The following is a 24,095-nucleotide window of genomic DNA, read 5'->3' on the forward strand; positions in this document are numbered from 1 at the left end:
TTAGAGTTAAGCCGCAATAAAATAAAACTAATTATAATTCATGATGAGGTGGATGTTATGAATTTTGCTTCATGCATATTTGAACAACAGAAGTGTTTTGTCACTTGGCAGTTAATAATAACTTTGTCCAACAAAAAGATGAGTGAAATGAATGTAGAAGATGATGACAGCTAGTTTGGAATAATATCCAATAGTTGCTGCACAACAGAAAGAAGCACAAACCTTTGCAGAAGAGAGAAAACCTTTGAAAAAAAGTACATAAATAATATCCAGAGGAAGGGGTCATTACTTGGTAGAGTTTGCACTGCGCTTCAAGAACGCTGACCCAGCACAGGTAATTAGACTTTGTGCACTTCTGGTGTCAGAATGAAGCTTTGGTTCATGGCAAGTCTCACAGTGTGAAGTAACCTGATTTCATCCTCTGCTGCTGCCAGCCCATGCATTTCCCCCCAATTTTGGACTACAGCGACAAATCATAGGATGGGAAAACACAGGGGTTGACTTGTTTTTAAAGACTGAACTTATTCAGGGATTTACACTCCGTGCTTGTTTGTGAAACGTGTAATTGAGTCTGAGTGAAGGCTGAACCACCACTGACTTATTTACAATTGTTAGTGTTGTGAAAGATGTAGAGTCCTCATTTCATCTTGGCTTCAAAATGTCATAAAACCTGAATAATAACCACTGAACTGTTGGCTTTTAATGGAAGAACTGAATCATCTCAAATGGCTTCCGCCGCTTTAATTAGAAGATTTCTACGCATATTCGACTGAAAAACTATGTGATTAAAATACCTCTTAACACATAGGAATAGGAATGATTAAACTGACAGCCCTGGCAGAGAGAGGAAAGAAGCTCTTGTCAGTCAGAGAAAACAAAAACAGCAGCATGACTATTATTACTATTATTATTTACCACATCAAAACACCTCTCTTAGCCTGTGTTTGTGAGTACTATGTTTTTTTTTTTCTTTGAGAATTGTCTTGTTTTCATAAAATAACCTTATTATTGTAACCATCATATCTCATTATATGGATCTGGTTCATTCACGCATGCAAATATTTTAACAACTAACATTAAAAATGATTAAAGACTATTCTAATTGGTTTTAAGCCTTATGCGGCGAGCTGATGCTTGTCTGTCACAAGATACTTAGAGCACTTACAGAAAATTATCCTGCAAAATGTTTGATATTTGATTAATTATTTAAGTCATTTATTAAGCAAAAATTAAAAACATTGTTTTAAGATTGTTTTAGATTTTAGTTTTTAACTTCTCTAGTGTGACAATTTGTGACAAATCAGGAATTTCTGGTAAATAAGTTTTCTTACGGGTGCCAACTGTTCCAGCGTAGTATTCTTTTAAACCTCTAAGAAATATACAAGTAGCAAAAGTATATTAGTTTGTTATGAAGTAAAATCCAAACACACTGCTGATACATTATTGATATCGTACATAGTTTCTGTTTTGTTGTGTTTTTGGTTTCTGTATGGTTTTGTGTTGTAGCTCCATCCAAACAGCTTCTTAGCTGACTGGTTCGTTCAACATGAATGGCAGCTGAGCTGTATAAATGTAGTGTATGCGCTTTAAAACCTCAGGGAACCGAGGACTGGCAGGAGAGAGAATCTCTTAACAATGTGAATGACATTCATAAATGCATATGCTCGCAGTGGCTGAGTGGATGATAACCAGAGAAACATCTGTCAGTGAATAACAATTTTTGTGATGCATCTATTGGGGACATCTGAGAGTTACTGACTGCGTTAAACAGAGGTGCACTGATAAATCTTATGTAGTCAGTGTGAAAATTCCCCTAACGATAGTTGACCTTGGATTTCTTCACTCTGTATTTTTTGAGCAATAAAAATGTCCTCTGGATGCAGGCTTAAGCCTTCCCTGGTGAGTCACTGTTTTTGATGTCGTAACTGATTGACTGAAGGTCAGCACTGCCAAAAGAGCAGCATGCTAGACATTTATAGGATATCATTATCTTCAAGTGATACATTGAATTCATTAAATAGTCTTGAGGTTTTTAGAGAATAATGACAGATGTTGACAGAATCTTGGCTAAGCGCCCTGCTGAGTCATGTTCGCTGCTGAAAGTTGGCAGCGTTTCTCAGAAAATACAACCTAATGTTTAGTTGTGAAACAAGAACTTTATTTATGGTAAACTTCAACCAGCCTGTCCCATAATTGGCTGAGGATGCTCCTAACTTTAAATTTCTGTGTAAAGACCCTGCATAAAAATGATGAATGCCACCTGTGCCTAATGGAGCGTGCGTTCATGAGAACTGAAAATTTGCACAAGTATATCAAACCATTCCAAGAAGAAGTCCGCAACAGAGACAGACGAAAGAATACAAGTAGTCTGAACCACCCACTTGTACCTAAGACAAAATTCAAAATAAGAGAAAATTGCTGAAATTGCTGCAAGTTCTCCTAAATCAGTCGTACAAGCCACTTAAGAACAAATATGTTTGTACCAGTGGTTCCAGCATGAGGCCCAGCATTTCAGGTACTCAAGGGATGGTAGAGCACGTTAAACATGTTAAACATTAGCATGCTTGCATTGTCATGTGAGCATGTTAGCATATTGATGCATTTAGCACAGATAACTGCTGTATCCAAGCACAGCCTCACAGAGCAGCTAGCAGGGCTGCAGACCTTCATAATGACTAACACAGTGCTTTAATAATGGCTGTTTGTTGCATTTAATAATAGGAATGAATAATAAAGCGCTCACACTTCACTGCTACGTTAGGCCTGAAAGTTGAGTAATATCTGTAGGAATCAAGGATATATCTGTACATCACTTCTAGGCAGTGTCCTAATGGAGGACACTGTGTTATCCGCACTACACACTCCATGATTGTCGTGGATGTTCTTCAAAGCACTTCCTGTGATTGCCATTGGGGCCAATTTTAAATAATGGGTTTGCGATGATGAGACTCTGCATTTTCCTCTTCTAATCATCCAGAAAATGGGGACAGAAGATCTACCACATTCATCTGGGGAGATGCGTCGGGCACTTTGGTAGCAGGTAGCATGCAAATGCCAATTATAGGTTCACTCTTAACCCAAGAGAGCAGCTTTCTGAGCTCCTTGCCCATTACTCTCACTATGAGGAAGGTTACCGATTTCCCATACTGTTATTTTTCCTCCTGTTACACACTTTTTGCTTCTCTCCTATGCAAAGCACTTTGGCACTTTGTTTACAAGTGCTTTAAGGAGTCATCTAGAAAATTATGTAATGGAAAACTTCAGCTAATTGTGCCGCTTGGGCTTGACTCCAAGAGATCTCTCAGATGTTGCTGTTAAGGGAACTGTGTACCAGTTAAACTTGACAGAGCTTTGAAGGCGGGGAGGTTGAGGTGAGGACAGGAGGAGGTGGAGAGGATGGAAAACACTACATAAAGGGAAAAGTGGATAAAAAATATCAAAGCAGTTGTTAGATAAAACCTGGGGGCTGTGTTAAAGAAGGTTGTCCTGAAACAATAATTACAGCCAACATCTTGCAGTACGTGTGGGTCACATGAAGAGATGTGATCAGCAATTATATCACAGTTAACTCTTCAGTATCTGTAAAAAAAACAAACTAAAACTGTGTTGGCTTGATTCTGATATCTCTGTAAATCTTCTCTATTATGCAGCAGGTTGTTTACTCATTACAGTTGTGTTGAAGCTGTTATTGTGGGTGGCAATGAACTGTTCCATGTACTCCCACGGGTCTGCATACTGGAGTTCAGTTAGCTGGGTATTTTATGACTCATCATAATGGCTTTACGTGATTTGTCCTTAGGCAGAAAAATTGAAAATTAAATTATGAAAAAGTATAGCGAACACTACTGTTCTTCTGTTCACAAACATACAGTTTTATTGTTATAGTTTTATCATTGAAACAGGACCAAATAGTGCATTTGTTCACCAGCCTTATCCTTTAAGCAGAAAATCAATTCTACATACAGTAATACAATCCCTAAGTTCCTAGTAAAGAGTGATTTGATTTTGTACAGATTAAGTTATGTGTTTCACAGCTAGCAGCACATTTACTCTTTAGTTAATTTGGGACATCTGAGCTGAAAATTACAGTAAGGGTTGTCTTCACGTACTATTTTCTCTTCCTCCTCAGTGGCACCAAGGAATGGGGGATGACAGTTAACACAATAATAGATAGTTAGATGAAGTCTTGTTTCATGCTGCTTCCATTTTTTTATGTGCTCGGCTTTCTTTGAATTTTCCCTATCTTCTCAGAGATCTTAGACTGGGCTGAGACTTCTGGCTCTGTGAAACCCTTTGAGATATTGTGTGTGATATTGGGCATTACAAACAGACTTGACTCTACTTGACATGTGGCGTGAGGAGCCACAGCCTGTCACTTAGCCTCTGTCACTTGCTTTGTGACATCAAGTTGGGACATGATGCCCCTCAAACTGCATCCTCAGCCACTGGAGAGCACAGCAATCATGAGTTGTGTCTGGCCACATGGAAACGACGTCAAGTGATCAGCTTGACGCTGAAGTTTCTTCAATTTTGTGTTTGCTTTTTAAATGGTTTTAACCAAACAAGTAAGCGAGAGGTGACTCGTAGAATCTAGAAAGATGAAGGTGAAATTCTTTACGTAATGACATTTTTTTTTCCTGATGCTTGCTTTACTCGCCCTCTTGCTAACCTGGCATAAAATATTTACCAACTGCTCTTAGCTAAACAATGCTGACTGTGTGCTTGCATGTGATGAAGAGTTTGTGTAGTGCATACAATGGGCCAGTCTGAACTGTGATCATTTTCAAGATTTTGGTTTTTGGCGGCATCTCTATAGTTTGTTGCTGTGTTGTTTTTGTACTGCAGTTCTGAGCCGTCACTTGACAGCGATGACATGTTTGCAGGTATGTTAAAGGATTACAAGCAGTCTACAGCATTTTACTGTAGGCTAATAAAACGTGTTTGAAGCCTATTTAAGTCAGTTATCAGTTTGAAAACAAAGCTATTTTTCTTCATTTCTAAAACACGGAATTTTAGAGTTACAGTGTTTTTAGATGGGATGTGCTTGAGAACAGTGCATAATATACTGGAAAAACACTGGATTTTAATATATTGCCATTGTTTAGGACCAGGCAGTGTGGCCTCCTGTTGCCTCTTGTTGCAAGACCCTCGCGTTAACCTGTTAGCAGCAAAGCTTCAGTCAACCGATTCATTGATTTAGAATCGTATCATCGACCGGTTCATGGTACATTTAAATAACTCCAGGTGTCCATGTACCTATGTCGGTAAATCTTTACACCCAATATAGTGTCGTATATGCCCTTTATCATGTTGATTGTTTAATTACAATATGGCTTAGCTTTTGCCGTGTTGGTTTCTTCTGGTTGGATTGTAAGATAAAATATACTTAATTGTCGTCAAGGGGAAATTTGGCAACAGGTAACAGTGCTACACACAGCTGCAGTCACCTTTAAATAAAATACGTAGCCAACAAAACAATTCAGTGGTACACCAAAAACATATACAACAAAAATTAGAAAAGATATTTAAAGTATTGTAACTTGTGAGGGTTGCCGTTATTGTCACTTTATACATAATTAGTGAAAAATGCAATATAAATGTAGTTAGTAAGAGATCCATAATGTTAACAATTTGATAACTCTAATTTATGATAGACATGGTCATGGAAATATGTACACTATATAAATGTCTATTAAAAACATTGTTTATGTTTAGCACATTATGCAAATTAGTGCAAATGAAATTCGAGTTTCTAAAGGTGCCTTTCCTTTGTTCCTCTGTTGAACTGTGGTATCTATCACTGCACGAGCATAATGGAACTCCTCAATGCAACAATTCCTGTAAACCAGAAGATTTATCCTGAAGAAATGCCTTTTCTGATATTTGCTGAAAACCTTCATAACCTGGATAATGGTTTAATCACTAGTGTGCCGCAAGAATCAGACAAGGTGCAGTAAAGTGCACATGTTTATGTTTTTTGTCGATCCTGTCACTGTGTTCTCTGAAGGATGAAAGTATGGATTTTTGCAGGTGGTTAAATGTTATAAACGTGTAATTATAGGCCTATTGTGTCGATAATATTGATTTCTCTGAAAAAGCAGAATCTTCAGGCAATCTAATCTATTGTGTCTATTCAATAGATGCACCGGAAGAAAAGGCTTGAGGTATAAGTGCATTAGGCTCCTGACGTAAAGTACAGGATCTATATCCGAGGGAACTACTAAAGTTACTATAGAGAGCAGTTCTTCAGTGACTTGCTCTTACCATACAGTTATTCAAATGATTTACACATTACAAAATGAACTATATACTTTTAAAAATATACAAGTCGTATCTTATTGTGTGAACTCAGCATCTTCCATTTCGTCAGCAAAAGTGCTGAGGCGTAATGAAATCCCTTCCACTTGACAGGAAGCATTATCTTGGTTGTGTGACATCTTATCAAACCAGACATTATATTAGAAAGTAAAACAAGTATAAAGCATGCTACATGTTATTAAAACACAGATGGATATACAAGAGGACACACAGAGCAGCACACACACACACACACACACACACACACACACACACATACTGTACAAAAGCAATCAAGCACAGAGCAAGAAAACTCATATTAGCATCTGGAGCACCGACCCCATCCAGCTATAACACTTAAAAAGCAAAAGAGAAGTGAAAAGCTCAGCAGCGGGTAAACAGTAATTTGCTGCAGTATTTTGTACACAGAGGGCTCAATCAATAGCTCAATGCCATGCTGTGTAGCATAGCATTTTGGAAATGCATTCATACACTGTTTTGTGCGGAGGATTAGCTGCTTATGAGGTGTAAAAAGTTCATGAGAAAGTTTTTCTGACTTGATTTGGAATGGGAGAGGAAATTTGTGTGACCCTCTGGTTAATCCCCCCTGCCCATACATCCAAAATGCACAATAAATGTTAACTAGAAGAGCAGTATGAATCTTTCAGAGGCTAATTTGAAAAGATAAAACGTAACATGTGTAATTGCAGCAATTTGTAGTTGCTTCTGTAGATCATAAAATCATTATTCACTATTTGTGTAAGTGTGGTGATGTAGTAGAAGGGTTTTATACCCCATAGAGCAGCTGGAAATGAATTCTTGTTGTTTCTATGTTAGATACAACAGTCATAAGGCTTAAGTAATGAGTTAGTAGACAGTGGAGGTCAGTTATAGGACACTCAAAGCTTTGCTATTGTTCAGTATGACCAACACAGGAGGACGTTCCACTTGGAGGCAGGGGAGAAGGGCGGAGAGAGGGTGGGGGTGGGAGGTGTTCTGAAATGGTTCTGCCCACCTTGGTAGTCACTGTGAGGAGGGGCTTCCCTTCTGATGACGCCTTACTTGGTATCTCCTTCAGGACCATGGCAACAGTCTTATCTGCAGCCCTAGAGTCTTTCCCCTACAACAGTGAAATCAACAATGACTTGTGTCAGGACAGTTGGACAACTCAGTGCTTTTTGCCCCCGTCCGGGGCATCTTACAGAAAAGACTTTACTTTATGATGATGGAAATACTGTGTGGGGCTGTCTACGGTAACACAACATCGACTGAAGACATTTCCACAAGACTATGGCAATGAAAAGAGGATCACTGCACAATGTAGAGGGTTGACTGTAGACAGTGATGATCATGGTTGTCCACAGCAGTACTTATCCAGTATTTATGATGACAGAATATCATACAGAGCTCATTACACAGACCATATTATTTACTAAGAGTTATGTACAGTGTGTGGCAGATGAATATCCATGTGTATTGGGGAGCTGACGCTTGCAATATATCTCTGGTTGTGGTAGTTGCAAAGCCACATTAGGCATGTTGGAATTACAACATTAGAGGTAACTGAGAGGTTCAAACGTCAGTACTAAAAAGTAATGTGATGTGTCAGTAAACTGCACAGTGTTCATGTTGTCAAGTTGTCAAGCTCAGCTGATCTGTGAAGCTTCGTAATAAGGAAGACCAAAGTTATAAAGGAGGAAAAGAGAGAGTATTGGTAAGTATATTCTCTGTATATTATGTGCTTGTATGTTAAAAGCAACATATGGAGTTTTTTGACCACTTGTAGCAACGTTTTTACAAGCTAGTCCGCTTTGTTTGTCACACAAGTGTGAGTGACGCAATACACATTCTTGTCCAGTTTGTTGGTCAGACTTACTTCAATTATTTTGTAGAAACTGTACAAGGTTTTTTTTCATCAACAAAAGTGATATGATCTCAGTTTAAGCTTTTATCCAGACTGTATTGTGGCCTTCGCTATACCAAAACTTACCCTCCAAGCATATATAGTAGCCTACATGCATACATACATGAACTGTCCTGCTCCTCCATCTACCACCCACAACCTCTCATAACTGTGTAGAGCTTTTCTGATAAATTCGACATTACATAACATTGCAAATCGATTACATAAGATTATGTACATTGATCTTATGATTACATTGATTTTGCTATCCTATTGACATCCTTTTCACCTGCTCTATGGCAGAGGTAAAAACACTGGCAGTCCCTCAGACATTCATTCACTTCACTTTACATTTTACCCATAGCCAAAAGATACACCATACACTATTAATCATTTCAGGACGCACAGATGTTGCAGAATTAAAATAGTCACAGGAGACTACACATTTCATCTAAGAAAAGAGCTCACCCTCCTGCAATTAAATTTGCTGACCAGAGAGAGACAAAATTGTTGTTCATCACACTCAGTTTCTACATTTTGTGGACTCAGTGAAGCTGCCTGTTCTGACTGAGCATGAACCACACTGAAAGCCTTTTAGCTGGATCTTATTAGGGCATTTCGACTTGCCAGAAAAATGAATTAGGCATTTCTTCCACTGATTTCCTTAACGGATCATGTCACAAAATGCATGTGCCTGGCCTTGAGGGAACAGTTCCCTTGAAAGCCTAATGCTCCTAATAAAGTCTCAAAAGCCACCTGCGACCACTCTCTAGCTGAGTCTGACCCAGTACAAATGAACAACACCCAGCGCCAAGACATGCCAGTAGCGGCCAGAGATGATTCAGAAAAGCTCTAAACAAGCCTAAACATTTGTTTTTTTGCTGTTTTTTTGAATGGCTGATGATCCTATTTGAAAACTGCTAAATGTTCCTTCTGTGCCATATGTGCAGGTATTGTGTGAGCCAACAGTGTCGAAGATATCTTCCACCAGGCACGCAGTCAGTTTGTATTGGTTTAGAGTCTTGGCTGGCCTGCTGTGTTGTTTTCTGTCGACTTTTGCTAAAGTGGTTCTTGTTTTTCTAGGAATAAATATAAATATGTTTGGCAGCACACTGCAGTGGATAGCTATTGTGAAACTTGATAGCCTTAGTGTTTTTTACAACTTTGTTTTCCTGACCAACACAGCTGTTTGAATCCTTGACAAGAAGATAATTATGTGCTGTGCATGTGTGCAGGCTGCCAAAGACAGAAATATGAATTATTAAGTTTTTTTGTTTAAGGACATCCAATTTCAGTGTATGAGCTGAATGAAAGAACTGTAACACATTGTCTTTAAATAGTTTTCTTCCCCAAATACAGCAGCATCTGACCAGAAGACTGTTCTAGAAGATAAAATCAAAAGAAATATTAACAGCAGACGAGATTGACTGCAGCTTTATGCAAACAGTTTAATCAAATCATTAGGTGCTGTGGGTTGCAGATGACATAAATGTTGCTGTTTATCTCATGGCTCCAGAAATCAATTTACATTCTCCCATCCACCACAACTTGTTCATCACTCCAAACTAATAAATTTGCTGGGAAGTCGGTGTTCTGCACAGGCAGTTCTCATAGGGAGGATTGACAAGCTTTATGAAATTCATAGCAAAGTTAAAACCAGAAGATTCTGAGGCACTGACACAAGTCTGTTGTTTTTCTAAGTCAGGAGAGAGTCTTTTCCACATGCAATAAGCTGTATCTATTCTGGGGAAAGGCATAATTTCTTGAAAATGGCCTTCATGAAGAAATGCAGTTTTGCTTTCATGCTATAGCAGAAGTAGGGAGAGAAACCTGTTTGTTGTTGGGTGAAGGAGGAAGCATGACTGTAGTCTGACTCGACAGATCGTCTCATTGACCAACTGTAGTCTGTTCCTGTCTGAAATGCTGTTTTCAAAGTTCCTGTCTACAGTCAGTAAAATGTGACAATGATCTATCCTTGAGCTGATGATGGCCTGCTGACTGTTATAAAAATGTTAACGGAATGTTTTGGACATTTTGTCTGGGTCTGGGTTTATCTATTTGGCAAAAAGTCCCTCAAAATGACTTTTTTTGCCCTTTTTAGACATGGAAAAGTAACATTGCTCCCTTCATCAGTCTCTTAAAGCAGGGGGAACCTTTTCATGCCAAGGACCTCCACAATATATGCACAATAGACCACAAGACTTCCAATTAGAGAGGATTTTGTCCCCTCTGAATATATTTTTTGTTATTTTTAGGGGATAAAATCTTCATAGTCAATCAGTAATCAAACTGGGATCAAACAATAGACTATTTCTTCCATTGTTGTTCCAACTTCCAAAAAATTATGTAAGAGACTGAAACTGTATTAATGAACCGAACAGGTGTAGAAATGTCTTCCGTACTGTAATGTAACCCAAACACTGGAGACATGATGGCTCTGACTAATGAAGAGTAAAATTACCTTTTTAATGCAGACCAGCTATATTGCACCATCTTTTGTGGCATTCACAAGACAGTAATGAAATAATCTATATCAAATTTAATGTGTCATTACTTCTACACAAAGAAATTTGGTTTGTTACTAAACCTCTTTAGAGGTGACACAATGTAAATAGTTGTAGGAGAGATAAGATTTTTTTTTAAAGCAGGGGTATTTTGATGTGTCAGAAGATTATATTATATATATGTATATATTATATACATTTCTTAGGTGTATGGTCAAAACAGGTCACTGGACATCTTTTTAAGATGTTGACACATGTCAAAAGTGCTGTGGGAAGGTGTTCTACTGTAACCTTGCATACCTTTGGTATGAAAGGGTGAACACAGGTTCCTGTTCCTGTACAGTGGCTTATTATAGTAGACATCTCCCCTCTCCATTAATTCTCCATTAAATTTTTATTGCATCGATCATAAAACATAAAACTGTAAGGCAAAGGTTTGCTAAGTAAAGAAAATAAACAATTTAAAAGGTTATGAGTGTCTCACCAAGCACAAGATTGTCCAGACTGTCTGTAATGTTTGCATAAGCTATATGTTGTATTATATGTATCTGCCCTGGGTAAAGGGATCCTTACTTGAAGTTGTCTTGTCAATTTTTGTAAAATAGAAGTAGTGGTTCCAGTGGATTGAAGTTTTAGTGGGAATATAAAGCACTTATGTAATAAAAGGTGGACTGTGCAGTAGCCCCATTCTTCATAGTTCATGTAAAAGATGGTTTTCATGAGGGAATATCTACTGCTCAAAATCAGGGCACCTTTTCTGTTGATCCGTTTTATAGTGTTAAACTGATGACATTTAAGTCCTGTTTTATGGAACAGGAGGCTCTTCTCTGCAAAGTCTATTTCAGAGCCAGAAGGGAAAAATGGCCATGTACCTATAAAAAGAACTGGTTGCAGACAGGTAAAAAAAAGTGGGATAAAAAGACACATCTGAATAAAAAAGTTTTTTTTTTAAATCTCCTCTTACATACAGTAGTAAAATTCAATCAATTCCTTGCTATATTGCATGGTCAGAACCTGGAGCACCATCTGCTCACCAGGTTGGCCACATGCGACAGTATCAGCTGGCTGTGATAATGCAGTGTAGTTTTTGCCGCGTCTCTCTGTGCTGCTGGCAGAACTCTAGCCTTTCACCTCTTGCATGATTCACTCTTTGCTTCAGCGAGATGCCACAAACAATAGCTGGGATGCCTCTCTGCAGATGGAAAATTTATCACAGTCAGGGATGAAAGCATACTTCACGAACACTCGAGAGGAAGATATGTGGCACACTACTGGCTACAGTGAGCTGATATACAATGGCTAATAATGAGTAGACACCCTTCTGGGATCCAAGAAGCTTGTGTAAATAAATCATGATAAGGCACATTCTCTGTACAGGGAACAGGCCCCTCAACAGAGGCCACAGTTCTGGCTACCAAGCAGAGCTTCATATAGGCCTCTCAGTTAGTAATCAGCTGGCAGTGATCATAGACTGTAAAACTAAAAATGGATGTAGTGTCTGTGACATCACCAGTAGGTTTCTGAAGAGTCTTTGTGAAGCTCAGTGTGGTCGACTCCGTGTGGTCGGCTCTGGTCATTGCCATGTTGGCAGTCCTGCTTAATCCAAAAATAAGCAAATACGTGGAGTGTGGGTGGAGCTGAGGCGGGCTGAATGAAAACAGCTGCCTATGATGGCACATAATGGAATTTGCTGAAACTTTCACTATATCCTGAGTAGTACATGAGACAAATGAAAAAATCTGGTCCCTTTGGCTCCTTCTAGTGCTCCTAATGACATTTGCAAGAATCCACTGGGCCTGAATGAAAACAACCAATTAGAGCCAAGAAAGATAGTTGATTGTTGAGTCTGATTCCCAGGTCATCAAAATATCAATACTGGGAATGAGACTCAACAATCAACTATTGTCAAGCCACCAACCCAAAGTCTGGGACACACTACACTGATTGTTTAGAGCAGAGGGTTGACAAGGGGTCACAGCTTGAATCTGATTAATCTTTTTTTTTTGTAAATTACCGGATAATTCAGGTGTTTCAGGCATTTAAAGATGATTCAAACAAACCCATAGAGGAAAAGAAAGTCAGTCTTTGATTGATATGGTTAAGAGCTGCAATAATGGCCATTTAGTGAGCAGGCACATATGTAAGTGTAAACTCATGCCAAAATAAGTAGCAGAATTGCAGTGTGCCACCAGATATCTTAAACTACAACCTCAAGTGTGCCAATCTATTCACTTTGAGGCCAGCAAGTTTGTTTGTAGCCACAAACAAGCAAAAAGTGCTCGTATTAATGTTTTTGCTGCCTGTGCTGGCAGGAAATTATATAGGTATCCCTTACACACACACATGTGCATTCACAATGGAAACTTTGAAAGGCAGAGAGAATTATGCAGAGTCAGATGCCTTTAATCTCAATGGACAGACACACACTGTGGTGCTGAGGCTCAGTGTGTTATAGGATCCTGAACACCCTAGATATTAAAGCCAATAACTGACTTCCAATAGTGCTAATACCCCGGATAAGCTAGGCTAATACCTATAAATGTTACCATGGGTCTTCAATTTTATGGCTGCCATTTCAACCGAAGTGTCTCATGAGGAGGTTTTCTGTCAGTACGATATTTCCTGTCGCTGTTTATTGGCTTTCATAAAGTTTATGGGGATTACTTCTTATAATGAATGGAGTATGCTGGCAGCACACATAATATGTCACTGAAAACTGAAACCTGATGTGGTCTTGAAAAATAATTTGAACAGTTTACTGTTCTTATAGCTGCTCATACATCACTGTCCAAAACTATTGGGCTGTAGTGTGATGATCTTTGCAGCAGTGTCGAGACAAGAGATTTCTTTGTTGATTGAATTTACGCTTCAGTACAAATAACTGCCCTCTACGCCAAGTCTTGTCTCCTGAGGATACATTAAGTACCCACTCATGTTCCCAGTTTATAAAAACTTGAAAACTGTGACATTAAATCATTCCTAGCCAAATTAATATGTCTGAGCAGTAGACATGATCTAACTCTCAAAGCCTGTTTAAAAAACTGTTTAGAGGCACATTCAGGATCACAGACATGTTTTTGTTTGTGAAGCAATGTTCTTTTGTGCTTGTGGCAAAATGATCTTATTTAATTGGAATTATTCTAATGTGAACATAATTATAACCCTGAAAAACAGCATGGTGGGTTTATTTCTCATCTCTAATCAGTTTTTTGATTCCTTGGTTACCTTATTTTCTCCTTAACAAAAGTGCAATTCAGGCCACAGAACTAATTAGAGGCATCGGAGGCTGAAGCAAGTTGTCTGATTTTAATTGTCCCTTATGTGCATGTAATGTCATCAAATGCAGCATAATGTTGCATAGAAACATATTTATCACAATGCTATAGGGAGTCAGAGTTAGTAAATTATTTTCATTGGGATTGTTTTCTAGAAATTAAATCAAATCAAACCAAACAAGTGATTAACACCGGCAATGTCAGAATCAAAATCTAAAATAATGTTTAATTTCATTTTTTTAACATTTTGTAGATAAATGTATTCACTTAAATATGAACCCACAGCAGCCTTTAGTTAAACTTAGCTTAGTGCAGCGAATGGAAATTGTATTTAATGTTCTATAACCTCAAATAGCATTAATGCCTGATCTACTCAAAAGTGAGATTACATTATATGGTCGCTGCTTTGATTCAGAGAAATACATTTAGAAATAAAATGTACACTAGAAATTTATTTGTTTAAAAGTCTTCCAATCACTTCCCTCTTGAGTCATTTTAAAGTGAATCACCTTATTTCATTTGCAGAGATTTTCACCCACAGATCACTTGAAAAGCAGCGCTTAGCTGGTGATCTGTGTAAAAGTGTTTGCCTGTCAGGAATGTTTCCCATAGTACTGTGACAGACAAGTCTGTATGGATTTAAGCTTTGGTGACGCTTTAAATCCCTCAGTCAACAAAAGACGTTTCAGGAGATTTGCTGAAAACCACCTTATGGTTGCATTTCTGCTTTGCAGCATTTAACTACTTGAGGGCATGTCAGGCTTCCACTGTGTATCAGACCCAAGACAAACACTTTTTAGAGTTTGGTTTATCTTACTCAGGTGTCACATAGGTGAGATCAGTGACAACGGCTATTACAATTGAAATTAGATTTGTGTTGATTGAACCCAATGTCCGTGGTGTCACATTCTCCATGCTGCTCACTGTTTACTCACTATAATGAATATCTCATTAGAGAACGAGCAATGTGAATTATTGTTTGTCAGTATTTTGTTGACTCTGTTCTTTTCCCTTGTTAACATGACATAACATTTGAATAAGTTATTTGATTGATGTTTGTGTGGGTAGAGTCTTAACACCATAAAACTATAATCTTTTCATTAAGTGGCCGCAATCATTACAACTCTCATTAATATAGAAGAAACTCATAACATCAGAAAGGTTAAGATAAGCTACTTCTAAGCACGTGTTTAACCTCAGTAAATGTATTATTGATTTATTAGATTAAGGAGGGTTATGTCTGTCAAGTAACTTTTAAGTGTTTTTACCCTCAAGTGAAAACCCCAACTTCCTGGTATCCCATACAGCATCTTAAAACAAACACTAAGGAATATGTTGAAATACTGCTGCGAATGTCAGCAAGATGCACACTAAACTTAATAGTGCCCATTGGACCAAATACAAAAAAACAAAATCCACGGACAAGCTCGCATTGTATACAGGCTGGAAAAAGATAATAAACAGCAGACAACTTTTTATAACTTATGGTGACAATGTTAATCCTATATACAGTCCCCGAATTTATTAATCAAGACTTAATTAACTACGTTTTTGGCAACAAAACATCCGCAGTAACAGCCCACTATTACATTTACGTTTAGGGAAATAATTATTTCACAGATGTCCTGTAAATCTAATTTCAGTGCAGCTAAACCATACTAAATATATTTCATTATGGAGAGGATGTGCCATGGCAGAGCTTGCACAAAAATGAAGTGACACTCTGGGAAAGGCAGAGGACTGTAATGCCTTATAATAGGGATAGATAGCGAAAAAAAAACGTGTCCCTGAGGGTTTACAGGCTGCCGCTCCCTAGGACAGCTGAGCAAATACGGCTTAAATAGAAATCATTGCAAAGGCATCAGGCTGCCTGGTGTGTGCCAGACTATTAAGGCCCAAACACCCACAAACCCACCTCTGAGTTCACACCATTAAGAATCACCTCACTGAGCAACTGGTTGCTATAGCTGAGGTGCGGATGTAGTGATTGGCAGAACATGTTAACAAACACACCACTGGCTGCTGCTGGACTGTTTTCACACTGAAAAACCTGGAAAGTGGCCGACAATTGACTTTTTTGAGTCTAACGTAATATATGCACATCATATGAAGGTCCAAGGTGTTCTTTTGAAATTAGCACTGCTCCACAAATGTATTAAATGGACCATTATTTTACCATCTGTATGAGATGCACTGGGCTTTAATCTAACTGCAGTGTAACCTGTCTGTGGCAGGTGATGTAGTATAAAGAGCGATCAAGTCTACATAAGTCAAAACAAACACAGGACTTTCACCCAGGAGACAGGCCTTCGCGTTCTGTGTGAAACACAGTAATGATAACATGACTTGCAGATCCCATAACTTGCGTCACATAACATGTTTATTTTAACCTAAATCATGTTTTTTTCCCTAAACCTAACCAAACTGACTATTTCACAACAATACTTGTAAGTTGCATGGAAGAAAATATTAAAATGTTGAACATGATAAAAAGCATCTGGTAAGATTTTCCAGAAAATCTCCACTCATGCATGTGTCATCATGTTCCTGTTCACTGTCAGCCTACATGTATGTAATCATCAAGACTATAGACAGTGAAGCTATACTCTTATTATCAAAAATGTCAACAGACTTACCTTATTAAAGATTAAAGAATTTAACCAATTAATACATCTATATCTGCTAATCCTATGTTCAGGGTGTGGGATACTGGAGCCTTTCCCAGCATGCATTTAGAAAGAAGCAGGTACACCGAAGATAGGTTTCCAGTCTATCACAGAGCTAGCATGTACAGGCATGTTAGTTTCTAGTTCACCCGCATTAGCTAAATTGCATGTCTAAAGATAAGCAAATGCAGAAAAATGGCCAAATAAATAAGAAAAACAAATGAATATGAATAGGCTTATAAGTGGTATTACTGCTTCTTGCTACATGTGCCTATGATTGCTCCTTATTACACTGGGCCTCATGTGGCACTCCAGAGAGCAGAAAAAACAAACCTTTCCACTACACTTTCAGTACTTGTACCAACATGGCAGTTAAAAATACTCATTTTAAACTAAATTAGTTTTAACAAGTTTCTAATCATAAAATATACACTTTTAAGTAGATCTTCAACACGATAGGGACCTTAAATTTCAACAAATGATTGGTGTTTCTACCTGACTGTCAAAGGCTATAACACTTGGAGACACTGGAGATGCAATTACTGCCCAGCCGTTGGGACATTTCCAGTATATAAGAGCCTGAATAGCCAGTTTCTATCTCCTTTGAAACAATTACTTAAGGGAGAACTGTGTTACAACAAATAATATGTACGGATGTAAGGGTGAAGCACACAGAATATGCTGTAGCCTTGAGCTTAAGCATGCTGATGTTACTCTACATGGTTGCCAGATAGAACCTCAGGCCATCAGAAGAACATTTGGAAGTAGAAACAACAACAGCAGAAAAATCCCTAATGGGAGTGTTGAACATCTGTTTTTTTTTAACAGATGACTGTCTTAATGGCGTATAACTTCTTAAACTACTTTTCACTTGATTAAAAAGAGAAGAAACACATTGGCACTGTGTTACTTGTACAGCAGCTAAAGGCAATAAGATCTTTTTAAAGGCAGGAATGGTTAAAAAGTGTGAGTTTTCCCAGTAGAGCTGGGATCACACTGTGTAGAGCAATGCAGTGTGCTGGGCACTTCATTATAACTCTAGTGCACACAAACACCTGGACATATGCCAGCACCACTCTAAAATCTGACCACACACTGTTGGTCTGGTGTTGAAATCCTCTACACTAGCACTATTCATGCTTTCATTAGAACAACAACAAAAAAAAAAAAATCAGTGTGCTTATTAAAAAAACAAACAAACAAGGGATTATAAGACCCACAGTATACAAATAAAATGTTCTATTATTGTCAGTGTAAAATGATTGTTTTAGATTCACCAATTAGCAGAAATTAAAATTTTAACGGTACACCTGAGGACTGTAGTTAAACATTTGAAATAGCAGACAAATACCTTTTATTAATTTAACAACAGGAGCAAAATGAAAAGAAATGATAAAAGATTAGTAAAAGAATTTACTTGGATTTCTGGTGGAGTATAACCCCTTTATAGTTAAAATAGAGTTGTCCTGCATTTTTTATATCCCGTGGAGATTCAACACACTTAAAAATGTCAGTGTGTGAACTAATACACGTCTCTTTGTTTAAGGCTCTTTTTTTGTTTCCTTCTTACTTCCAAAAAATCCTGTCTGACTTGAACTTGACTTGAACTTGTAATTTAAAAATGAATTACATGAATTAACAATTTATGTCTGGAAGAATGTTCAAACAGAATTTTGTGCTAATTCTGCCAAGAAATTCAACACCATGCACTGTAATAGAAATTAATGATTACCATTTTCAAACCCTGAAAACTGATCGGTCTGAGTGAATGCTACTGAGCTGCTCAACTAAAAATGACAAATGAATGCAAATAATCACTCTCTGATAACCTCTGAGAACCTTCTTCCATTAGTCCTAAGTGCAAAATAAGACCTCCAATGCCATCACTGTTTACAATAATCTCTCCATCAATCACCCATCTTGAAAGTAATCACCCTCCTCTGATTATTCTCCATCAGTTATATGAAGTGTAGCATTCAACATTTTAATCCAATATGGCAGATTTATGAGCCCCACTCACATTTGTAGGTCTGTGGTAGACACTCTGTATGGAGAGCAACTCAGGCAAATAAGATTCATCTGTTCCAAGTAGATCCTGTTTTTGCATCTGGTGGATGTAAAAGGGTTTCAAGTGATGAACTCTGAGAGAGACTGCTTCACCAGGTTTACATGAATTCCATCTCTACTTTCAGACAATGGGACTAAACACAGGCCTGAATTTTCTAGAGATAAACAAGTTGAGATTAAGGACAAGACAAGTTAATTAATTTTTGTTATGCTTAACAACAAAATTAAATGAATTTAACGTTTTTAATGGGCCCTCAAAACACTACAGAAATTCAATAGGTAAATAGTAGTATTTAGTATGTAGAGCTGGGTTGAAATCTTATTATATTAATGGTCATTTTGCATCATGTGCTGTTGTGCTCATGTCTGGGGAGTACCAATCAATAGGTTTGTTCATAATGTAGAAAATGGCCATGTAACATTACCTGACCACCATGCCAGAAATTGACAAAATCTCCCCTCGAGGTTCAATTACTTGTTGTTCTGTAGCTTTCCAACGTGCCAGATGGTCTTCATCAGCAGATTACATATTCTTAGTTCAAGTTTGTTTAACTTAGTTGAAACATCCACTTCCAGAACTAATATTGACGTTATTTGTTGCCCAGCCCTAAAAACATAATATACTAGAAAACTTATTTGTATAAAAATACTTTAGGAATTGCAACAACAACAAAAGATGACACTATTTTTGATTGCTCCAAAGTCTACTGTATAGGAGTTTAAAGGCATGGTCACCTTTGGTCTGGCTGAGATATTACTACAGGTTAAAGGTCAGGGGGTCAAGAGGACATTGCAAGAAGATCACCTATCCTATGCAAAGCAAAGTCCCACTCGGTGACTTGAACAGAAACAGGGGGTGCACATCATTAAAAAAACCACCACCAGCTGATGGGCCACAACTTGATACTCATGCTAACCAACCTGGATGGGAGCAATGTGTGTGTAATCCCTGTGGATACTGTAGGCTCATGTTGAAACATGAACATGAAACACAGGCCGCTGCTCATAAAAAATTAACACTGGATCACAGAGCATGTAAAAAGCATGTCAGTTTCAACTTAGGCAATACAAGGACTCGACTCTAGAGGCAACTGGCAACCTACACCAGAGGATGTACTGTATGTTTTAATCATTAATAAGTATGCACACTGGACACTGGATCCACTTGGTTGAAAACGCTTGTGAACTGGCGACAGAATCGGCTCAGGATGTGTCGGCATTAGTGTGAAAAGTGGCCTGCGGTGTTCATTACAGAGCGCTTTGGGCCCCTCCCAGTTGAAGTACTCACATGAGATGTTTTTGGCAGTTGAACATTTCATTAACTAGAATCCGATTTGGCAAGAAAAACACAAGGATTTCGCTGAGGTTTCTAGTGTGCTTGGTTGAACACTGAATAGTGGATAATGCATTCCCGTTTCTCATTATAATTGCATATATTAACATTTTTTACATTGTGTAACTCAGGCTACTAATATAGAGCATGTACACAGATCTGGCTGGAGCTACAGTACATGTAGGGCATGTATGGAGAAGATGATGGCATTTAAAACTAATTAAACTGTCAATAAATAAATAAAATAATAGTAATAAAAAATTTAATAGTAATGACATCCCAGGCATATACAACATTGCTGTAATCCATATGGCTTTGGTGCTGTTTTTTAGTTACACTTCTGTTTGCTTTTATCTTCTTAATTACAACACATCATACACACAAATGTGTATTAACACATTCTTGCACCCTCTCAGATGCACTATGCTGTGTTCACTGTTCTCTCAACGTGCTCTTCTTCCCTCCTTCCCCCTAAAGCTTTATGTATTCTCTGGAGACGACTCAACTATCAGGTACCACAGCAACAAATAACAGGCTTTGTTTTGACTTCAGCTCTTCTTAGCAGGAGTGAGATTGATTCGTAAAGCTCTGAAGTCCATCCACAGCTTGCAGCACTGATCATCCTGTTTTGGGAGAACTCAATGATAGTTCTTTATGGTCATGTCACCTCAAGGACAGGGAACAGGCTTTTATGTAAGCGGCCATGACCTTTGAGTCCACACACAACCAATCAAGCTTGTAAGCTCTGCATTAAAGCTATAGGACACTTGAATTTGACAATATACTATAAAGATGTCACGTTATCAACTCCAGAAATGAACAACTCCTCAGCACGTCCCTGATGATCTTTTACCTGTTTTGAATAGTTGCAAATTACACATCAGAGACAGCTTCCAGATATGGACTGCTGCTCTTTTTGATTGACAAGTTCATTAATTTAGACTTGAAAGAATGGCAACTTGATAATGGAGCTGTAATGTTGAGCATGTACCAAGAGAAGATCCATTTTCCCATGGTCTTAGCCCTTCAAGCACACTCAGATCAGCTGTACAACATGAGGCAACTACTGTCGCTGTACAGGTTTACTGTTTACAAAACAAACCTTATTTATCCTCTGCTCTGTCCCTGCTGCCATCTGGAAACTTCACTCTTAATATTCTACAACCTGACCTTTCTACCCACTATACTGCTGCAGCCTCACATACTGTGCATTCGGTCATGGTGTTTATGCTTGTGGTCAAGGCCAAAGACACCCTCACTGCCTTATTTGTAACACCCATGAGAAGGGTCAGAAATTAAAGGGGGATCAGGGTAAACCTGCCATTTAAAGTTCATAAAGTGTCAATTAAATTGTAATTGAAAGGTCAAATAATGCCCTGTATTTTAGTATGAATTCAGCTACTGTTCCCTACAGATTTTAGACCTTGAAAATCTGACTGAGAAAAACTAGTTAGTTATTGATAGGGAACAGTAGAGACACCAGTAAGGCAATACTAAATTTTTGCAGCCAGCAAGGGAACAAATATGGTTCACTGTACATGAACCACAACAAACAATATAGGAAACAAGTCATCAATGAAGTGGTGAGAGGAATACTAATTGTGGACTGAGAGAGAGAGAGAGAGAGAGAGAGAGAAAATTAACTCTCAATAGTCAGGAGTAAAACCTGCTGGCAAGAAATGCGAAGGCATTCTAGTGTTTAATATACATTATTGTAAATGATTGGCTAAGTGGGGGAGGAAGACTTGTGTATATGTTTTACTTATAGACTACATCAGCAAGCAGTTCAGACTGGTTTTGGTGAAAAGATTATATACAAAAATAAACTTTTCAAAAGAATATACGGAAACTCTCTGTCAACAGAAAGGAAGGCCCATGGCTACTGGGCAGCATGCTTCCAGCAGGCCAGCACCTGAACTGAACAAACTTTCAATTCCAACCATTAACTCCCCTGAAGAACCTCTAAAACCTGCTTTTAAACAAACAAATTGAATGCAAACAATAAATTAATTTGAACTAAATGCATTGATAAATTAATTTTTGTGGTTATTTCATTACCAATGTAAATGATGACAGTACGCATATTTTCAGAAATAAGGAGGTTAGCCAACCCACATATACCCACATGTGCTCCTTATGCTAACATAACACAGAGGCCTGGGCTACACAACTTACACAACCAGGGCTACAGATCTGTTGTGCTGATCTACTCTAAAAGGGCAAAGGTTAGCACCGTGATAAGTAAAATAAGTTTCCCTGTAAAACTGCAGTATCCCACAAATAACATTGAAGGAGCAAAAATTGCTTTTCGTAAAAAGCTTATTTCTTTCCCTGCATAATGGCAATACTAAATGAAAGCTTTCTAAAGGGTGAACTGGTGTATACAGTGTTATTATATTGAGTTTATTGTTCATTTCCCAGAAGCCAGAATGACCTGGCAGCAAGGCCTGACATAACAGTAAACCTCTACTTCAGCTGTGGAACAAATATCAGTGAGTCAGTTCTCTTTAATCATTCTTTGTACAGTAGCTACAGACCAGCGCTCAGAAACACATAAGCCATCTGCGAGCTACTGAAGAAAGTGGCGAACTTGTATAATGACCAGCAATTCAGCAATTCCTCATGTGAATTTGCCCCTCAGTGCACTCCGTTGGCTAAGACTAATGATATGCAGTGTCGGCTTGTTTTATTTTAAACAACGCACCTGCTCTGAATGCTCTGAAAGAGCAGGTGTGTTGGTTTCATGTATTTCATTATGTGGTGTTAAGCAATAATTTCTACATATATTGATGGTTTTAGGGCCTTTTTATCTTCTAACTGTATATGTTTAATTAGGGCTGTCATAGACCCACACTTAAAGTGGCTTAAAATTAAGGTTTTTTTTTTGTAAAGCCACATTAGTGGAGTCAGAAGACTTCTGGGGGACATCCCTATGACCAAGGATGTTCCCCAGAGGATGAAGTCTTCTGACTGGGTTTCCCTGGACTTCCTCTAGTGCCACTATGAGGTATATACTTTTGGCTTTTTCTGACATAATCTTGATAACGGATGGCTCGCCATTACATTTGGTACAGATAATCATGGTGCCCAGAGGATATATCCTAATGACTCTTCCTGACTCTTCCTCTAGCACCATCATGACTTCAGCAAGCATCCCAAAATGACATATGTTTACATACAAGTGACAAAGCCCTCCAGTGACCACAGTAATTATGACAAGAGCAAAGGAGAAAATCGGATGATGTAATTAAACAGCCTTTGCAGGAAGGAGGTCGGATGGGAAAACTGAATGTCCGACTTAAACATAGGTGACAGCTGTTCCTTTCCTGTTTCCAACTGTGAGTGGTTTTTTGATATTGTTGTTGTTTTGTTTTGTTTTATTGTTTTGATAACAACAACAACAACAACAACAACAACAACAACAACAACAAGTCACTCAGGCTTAACAAAGCAGTAATTTAAGCCCAAACCACAATGTTTCCTTAAACCTAACCAAGTTTATTTTCTTGCATAATCAGAACCAAACTTTAACCAATCACGTCATAAAACTGATTTAACAGTGATAGGTGGGAGGAGTGATATTTTTAATATGGGGATAACAGTGTACATCTTTAAACACTCTGTCCTGGAAGAAGTACACAGCAATGCATTTGGCTGTTCATATGAAAAGTGACAGAAATAGTTAAGAATAAAAGAACCCTGGCTCCATTCTCACCTCCGCACAGCTGGCCAATCATAGTGTGAAGTGGGTGTGAATGACGTCGGTTTTGGAAATTTACAGGAACAGTCAGACACAGCCCCCCTAATCCGACATAGGAAAGATGTGTGTGTGTGTGTGTGTGTGTGTGGTGTGTGTGGGGGGGGTAATTAAACCATCAGACTTATTGAGTATACCGGCTCTTTTAGTCAAGTAATGTGGCTGCTCCTTTTGGCCCCCAATGGTACAACATGTTATAAGTGTTAAAGTGATAATCCACAAGGTTCTTGCTCACTTCAGAAACTTGTTGGGAACCACAAAACTAGTCATGGTTTGAATCAGATGTTTTGTTT

The 24,095-nt window shown here is 38.2% G+C and overlaps 1 protein-coding gene across 4 annotated transcripts in view; it reads right to left on the reverse strand.

The window, feature by feature from the left end:
- Nucleotides 1-24,095, reverse strand: part of pex5la (peroxisomal biogenesis factor 5-like a) — a 93,567-nt gene that overhangs the window by 43,530 nt on the left and 25,942 nt on the right. For 3 of the 4 annotated variants that reach the window (XM_051376049.1, XM_051376047.1, XM_051376046.1), the window contains exon 2: nucleotides 7,313-7,417. The exons of the other annotated variant lie outside the window; for it this stretch is intronic. In XM_051376049.1, coding sequence (XP_051232009.1) covers nucleotides 7,313-7,417 — 105 coding nt within the window. The remainder of the gene's footprint in view (nucleotides 1-7,312; nucleotides 7,418-24,095) is intronic. 4 annotated transcript variants of the gene reach the window in all.

Source organism: Dicentrarchus labrax, unplaced genomic scaffold (genome assembly GCF_905237075.1).
Source record: "Dicentrarchus labrax unplaced genomic scaffold, dlabrax2021, whole genome shotgun sequence".
NCBI lineage: Eukaryota > Metazoa > Chordata > Actinopteri > Moronidae > Dicentrarchus > Dicentrarchus labrax.